Here is a 6,272-nt window from a genome sequence, read left to right on the forward strand (position 1 = left end):
CGGCGGCGCCGAGGAATGACGACGTCAGAGCGCGCCGCCGCCGCCGCCATGAACAGCGTCGGGGAGGGCTGCACCGACATGAAGCGCGAGTACGACCAGTGCTTCAATCGCTGGTTCGCCGAGAAGTTCCTCAAGGGCGACAGCTCCGGGGACCCGTGCACCGACCTCTTCAAGCGCTACCAGCAGTGCGTCCAGGTGAGCGGGGCCTCGCTCCGCCCTCCCTGCGGGTCCCCGGCCCTCGCCTTGGTCTCGCGGGCGTGGGACCGGGGGTGGAGAAGAGCCTTGTCATTGAGGCCGGGGCAGGCCGTCGGCGCCACCACCGCGGCTGCCCGGAGCTCTCCCGTGACAGTTAAATGCTTGCTTCCTACGGAGCAGTCACATTCTGTGGTTCACTCGGGGCTCGTCGTTAACTTGCAAGTGGGCGTAGTTCTGTCTGAAAACTGGAGCACGCACGCCCAGGAAAAGGAAGTGCTGAGGCCGAGTTCACTAGAATCGTTGCCTTTTGTGTGTGTGGGGGGCAGTGCACTTTCCACTCTTATTGTTTGGGGGTGAGGCTGGGTGTTAGCCTCTCTCTGGCCTGTTAAGACATTATGGAGGGCTTTATTTTTTGTTATAAACCCTTTATTGGCGGGATGGAGGGCTTTATTTTTTGTTGTTATAAACACTTTATTGACCTGTTTTCTCTCCCTCCCTCCCTCCCTGCAGTTGCTGTCTTTATCCCAATTGCAGACAGGAAAAGTGAGGCTTGCTCAACGCCAGTAAGCTTCATATTGATCTTTATAATGTTTTCTTCTCCCATCAGAAAGCAATAAAGGAGAAGGAGATTCCCATTGAAGGACTGGAGTTCATGGGCCATGGCAGAGACAAGCCTGAAAGCTCTTCTTGACCTTGTCAGTCACCTTGAAAATAGACTCCTCAGATCTGGAAATTTGAGCCCTCTGGATTTTGTCAATTAAGGCTGTGAAGATAGCCATCAATTCAATGAGGACTTATTTTCCTCCTAGATGTTTTCCTCTCACTTTGAACCATCACTTTTTACTTTGGGATGATTTCTCACTTGCTCTGACATCTTGCAGGAACTCGCTGTGCTAAAACTGAGTTTCTTGGGATTATGGTTGCAATACTTCATCTGGGATCTTGTATCTAAAGACTGATAAGCTTGTCAGGATAATCATGGTTGCCTGACCCCTAGAGTTACGCCTCAAAGGACATTAGATATACTGTACTGGGGTCATTGTTCACGGAAGCAACTGGTTAGGACCTCTTTTCTCTCAGGGAGCTAATCCTCGGAAAAGGGATCCCAGCATGACTGTTTCAATCAATGCTTGGGAGCAGTTTTATTTTTTTATATAGTAACTTAACTGTTCAGATTGCTCAATGGTGGACTGAGTTAGCCAAGAGGAAGCTTTTAACAATTCCCGGCCTTAACAAGAGGTGTCAGATCTCAGATTAAGATGTGAAAGCTTCAAGAACGTTAGCGCGAACACCATTTCAGAGTTTATAGTGTAGTTCAGTCATTAAGATCCCTGGAGTATGCTATGGAGGAAAATCCTAAATTGCAAAGATTTGCTGCTGTGGCCAGCTTTCAAGCTAAGTCAATGAATTAAGTCAACCTGTGTATCATGAAAACGCCAAAATACTGTATCTGGTTAGGGGAGAAAGGCATTTGCTTTATTTGCGTTGTTTACCCACCCTGCCCTGTAATATCTGTAATCATGAAGATGGAATAAATTGTAACATTTCGTTTCTATCATTATTTGCCCCTTGAACTCTGCGCTTTATAGAACAGCTATTCGCCCTGTTATCACACATATCCCACATATACATGGGGGGGGGGGGGGCTTTATGTTTTATAATATAAAGGCGAGGGAAAAGTGAAGATTTATCTGACTTAGGTAGTATGGCAGAGCAATTGGAAACCTCACCGACTTTAAAAATGTGCTTCCACAGTAGGCTACAAAAATATTTTTAAATGTTTATATAATGGCACTAAGTCAGGATAAGGTGAACACTCACGGACCAGCAGTGGTCTGCAGACCACCGGTGGGCGACCGCTGCCCTAGAATGTCATGTAGTTCCCAAAACTGCTTATCTTGAGTAATTTGATTCAATAGTCTGAAACTTGATTGAAAGGTGGCCTAAATTCTGTTCTCTCCAATTTATCAATTACTACTTCATATTGATTTTTTATTATATTTAATATGGAATGTTTCACGAATTTTCGTGTCATCCTTGCGCAAGGGCCATGCTAATCTTTTCTGTATCGTTCCACTTTTAGTACATGTGCTGCCGAAGCGAGCACACTACTTCCTATTTAATGCGACCAGTCCTTACGGTCATTTCAAAACATCCTGCATTTATATTTTGATGGTTTCATGTCCATTCTACAAGGATTACAAGAGATATTTGGAACCCAGCTGAGGGGGCCAGACAGCAAGCTGAATATTAAGTCCATGTCCTGAACTCCCACTCGCCACAAGCACAAACAGTTCTATGGGGAAGCACAAAATGGCAAAGATAACACGGATTCTTTTTTCTTAACTGTCAATGGTTTCCACACCCCATGCTTCTATGTGCCTCACCTTTGTGCAATACCAGTTGACTATATGACTATGTGTTAACACCAAAAATGGTGAAACTTCCTGAATCTTACCACAAAACTGTCTGGTTGAGCCTTGAGAATAAAATGAGCTCCAGGCCAACCATGTTCTTTTATTGTAATTGCTATTGAGAAAATACTTTTTGTTGTTGTTCCTCATGTTATTTTGACTTCACCCTTCAACTCTCTCAGCTACTTCAAATAAGCTGCCTTTATTTTTCCAAAGGTTTTTGACCCTAACAACCTTCAGGGTGCTGAGAGATGACCCCAAGGTGAGAACCTGACACCTCCAGAGGAAATGATCAGGCCAGTTAGTGTCCTGCAGCAAATGCTGACAGAAAGGGATAGGAAAATGCTGAGATACAGGAAGCACTTTCTCTCGAGAATCACAGAAACCTTTTTAAATGAAACTGCAGCCACTCTGCTGGCCACGCGGGACCCAATCTTGATACTTAGCACCATTCCTTTTGCTTTATGTTACACTAGAGGCCAGGTGCATGAATTCGTGCATGGGTGGGGTCTGGCCGGCCCACCCCTATCTGGGCCGATTGGGCCAGACCAACCATGGAAGGGGCCGCAGGTGGTTGGCCAGCTGGCCCAGCCCCCTGGTTGAACTCGCGGTCAAGGGGACAATTTGCATATTAGCTTTTTATTAAATAGGATACCCTAGGCACAAGAAACCAAAGACAGGCCTGTTATAAACCCCATTATTCAGAGGCCTCACTGCAGCAACAGAAATAACATTAATGCTAATTTTCGAGGGAAAACCACCACCAAAGAATGCAACTCTCAGCTCATGACCAACCTGTTATTTATTTAAGCCATCTCCTGCCATAAGCAAAGAGACGGAAGATCAGTGTACTCTATAGTCATCATTTTACATTAGGAAAGAAGTCAGCTTAAGGTCCCATACACTTTTCTGGTCCGTGTGCAGAGTATGGTCCAAACCAGTGCTGTGGTCCCCACTGGGTAGTGGTCCAGGTTCTGTTTATTCATCTTCATAGCCGGTTGGCAGCGGGTTCAGATGACGATTATGGAATAGAGTATGGTTACCATCTCCCCAGGGGAAGGGCTGTGGAGTGAAGATGTCAATTAGGACATTCCAGAAAATTCAGAAACCGCACTGCCATAAACTGCTTAAAACAGGGTAAGTGACAGATAATACATAAAACTGGCATAAAGTAGGTAACAGGAAAAGCAAGCTTAAGTCTGTTATTCATAAACCTCTTCCTGGTAGGTATATCCGTGTGGCGTTTATGAAAGTGTAACCCTCAGATCACCTGTATGGGAATGGCAGAGGTGGGTGTGGGAAGAAGATACTCCCATGGTACCTTTCAAAAGCATTGCTCTTGGATCGTGGTTTCCAACCCAGGATGATTTTGCCATTCCAGGGACACTAGGCAATCAATCAGTATCTGGAGACATCTGAGGCAGGATGGGGTACTACTGGCATCTAGTGGGTAGAGGTCAAGGATGCTGCTAAATAGCCTACAACTGACGACAGCCGGCTCCCACAAGGATGACCCAGTTCTAAATGTCAACGGGTCGGAGGCCGAGAAACCTTGCTGTATGACTTCTAATTCTACCGTACGAGGGTGGAGTGGGGCTCAAAGACTCAAAAAAGAAAACAAAACAAATTCTTTCTGAACCTAAGAATCTAGCTTAATCTCCATGAGGCCAGTCCCACCTGGACTAAGTGATGTAACAGTTATGAAAGAACCAGAGGGGCTCTTGCAAAGAATACAGTAAATTACCCCTAGCCGGTTTGGCTCAGTGGCTAGAGCGTGGGCCTGCAAACTGAAAGGTCCCGGGTTCGATTCCGGTCAAGGTACATGCCTGGGTTGTGGACTCGATCCCCAGTGCCCATCCATGATTCTCTCTCATCATGGATGTTTCTCTCTCTCCCTTTCTCTATAAAACCAATAAAAATGTATTAAAAAAAGAAAAGAATACAGCAAACAACGGAGAGCAAGCGGAGATGACAGCTACATCCACAGCTAAAGCACAGCCCAGCCGAGAAGACACGCAGCCTAAAGGAGGGCGGACAGGGCCCGCCGGCGCCCAGCTTTCAGAAAGGGGAGCCCGTTCCGACTGCGCCAGGCTAAGCAGGTTCCCCCACGACACGTTCCACACAAACGACAACTGTTTCCGAGCGGGCAGAAGGCAGAGGCGGATGGTTCGGAAGAGGAAAACCGGAAGCCACTTCCTGCAGGGCTCGGAAGAAGAACCTGAGAAGCGATACCCCCCCTCCGCCCCCCTCCTCAGGTTCCCTTCCGTAAAACCCAAGAAAACCACCACTGGTGGTTATTTCATGAGGAACGGTAGGCGCCTGGAATGGACGCCGCGCTTTTATAAACACAAGAACTTGGACGGGGGCGTTCGGAACGGAAGGAGGACGGACCCTCCACGAACGCTGGGCGTACCTTGGTCCTGATGCGGAGGTGCGGGTAGGCGACGAACTCGGGCCGCTCGTGCTCCCCGTGGCGCGACTTGAGGAAGACGTTCAGCATGCTCACGGCCACCCCGGGCAGCGCCACGAAGTAGGTGAGGGACTTCCACAGGCGAGCTGCGGGGGCGCACGGCTGAGCCCGCGGCGGCCCGGCCGGCCGCCCCCTCCCCCCCAAGGCCGCACGCCAAGGTCACAGGCCGCCCGCCTCGCCGCCGCCGGGCCAGCCCCGCCGCCCCGCCCCGCCGCCCCCGTACCTGAGCCCTCCTCGCCGTGGGCGCCGCTCGACATGGGCCGCGCCAGCTGGGGCCGCAACCGGCCCAGCAGCCCAGCAACCCGAGACGCAGCCGCAGTCGCCATCTTTTTACCGAGACCTCCCAACGCCGGAAGCGGAAGCAGAAGGACGCGCTGTGGAGGCGGGACCCCACCTCAGAGGAAGTTCCTATTGGGCGGTGCCTTTAACCGAGGAGCATGCGCACTCTCCTCGGGGGTCGACCGCGTCCTAGTGAGAAGCCGGGAGCCGAGGGCGGAAGGGCCCGTGCGTCCTGCGCCTCCCGCCGTTCACACCGGGGAAGCTCAGCGCAAAGGCTAGGTCTGTGGAGGGCACCCTGGCATCGTTGGAGTTCGTGGGCAACACAAACCACTTCTCTTGGACCCTACGTCACTTTTTCATGGCGCCTGACACAGTCGCCGTCGGCATTATTATTTTGTCCGTCGCCCTTGATTGACTGTAAACCCCGACGCCAAGCAGTGGCCCCACCGCTGCATCCCGAGACTCTGGAATGGCGCCTGGAACAGAGCAGGTGCTCAACAAAAACCTGCTGAATGAATGAGTGAATGAATGGCAACGGGAATGAAAAGTTGGCGTCTGCTTTAATATTCTGGCTCAACAACCCCCGCCCCCCATCATTTCTTCCTTCATTTTTCTTCCTTCTACTCAGCTAAAAACAGCTTTGAAAATAAAAGTTTAAGAAAATAGATACATGAGATAAAAGATAGAAGTAAACTTTTTGATCATAAGCACCTTTAAGATCATAATGAAAGCCCTAGCCGGTGTGGCTCAGTGGATAGAGCAGCGGCCCTCGGCCTGAAGGGTCCGGGTTCAATTCGGGTTAAGAGCACATGTCCGGTAGGGGGCGTGCAGGAGGCAGCCGGTCAATGATTCTCTTTCATCATTGATGTTTCTCTCTCTCTCCCTTCCTCTCTGAAGTAAATTAAAAATATAAA

The 6,272-nt window shown here is 49.6% G+C and overlaps 2 protein-coding genes and 1 non-coding gene across 3 annotated transcripts; 1 reads left to right on the forward strand and 2 right to left on the reverse strand.

Moving 5' to 3' along the window:
- The first annotated feature begins 25 nt into the window (after positions 1-25).
- Positions 26-1,756, forward strand: TRIAP1 (TP53 regulated inhibitor of apoptosis 1). Its single transcript, XM_070399848.1, has 2 exons — positions 26-195; positions 803-1,756. Exons 1-2 carry the CDS (start codon positions 49-51, stop codon positions 884-886), a joined length of 231 nt encoding a protein of 76 aa, XP_070255949.1. The 5' UTR covers positions 26-48; the 3' UTR covers positions 887-1,756.
- A 439-nt stretch (positions 1,757-2,195) lies between these two features.
- Positions 2,196-2,302, reverse strand: LOC138998211 (U6 spliceosomal RNA). Its single transcript, XR_011469084.1, has one exon. It is a non-coding gene; the product is annotated as a U6 spliceosomal RNA (small nuclear RNA).
- Positions 2,303-3,393: 1,091 nt separating this feature from the next.
- COX6A1 (cytochrome c oxidase subunit 6A1) lies at positions 3,394-5,438 on the reverse strand. Its single transcript, XM_070399674.1, has 3 exons — positions 5,303-5,438; positions 5,023-5,165; positions 3,394-3,671 (listed from the first exon to the last, which is right to left on the reverse strand). Exons 1-3 carry the CDS (start codon positions 5,403-5,405, stop codon positions 3,588-3,590), a joined length of 330 nt encoding a protein of 109 aa, XP_070255775.1. The 5' UTR covers positions 5,406-5,438; the 3' UTR covers positions 3,394-3,587.
- Positions 5,439-6,272: the final 834 nt, after the last annotated feature.

This window comes from Myotis yumanensis, unplaced genomic scaffold, assembly GCF_028538775.1.
Source record: "Myotis yumanensis isolate MYYU_CA2020_CCGP unplaced genomic scaffold, mMyoYum1.0.hap1 SCAF_19, whole genome shotgun sequence".
Taxonomy (NCBI): Eukaryota; Metazoa; Chordata; class Mammalia; order Chiroptera; family Vespertilionidae; genus Myotis; species Myotis yumanensis.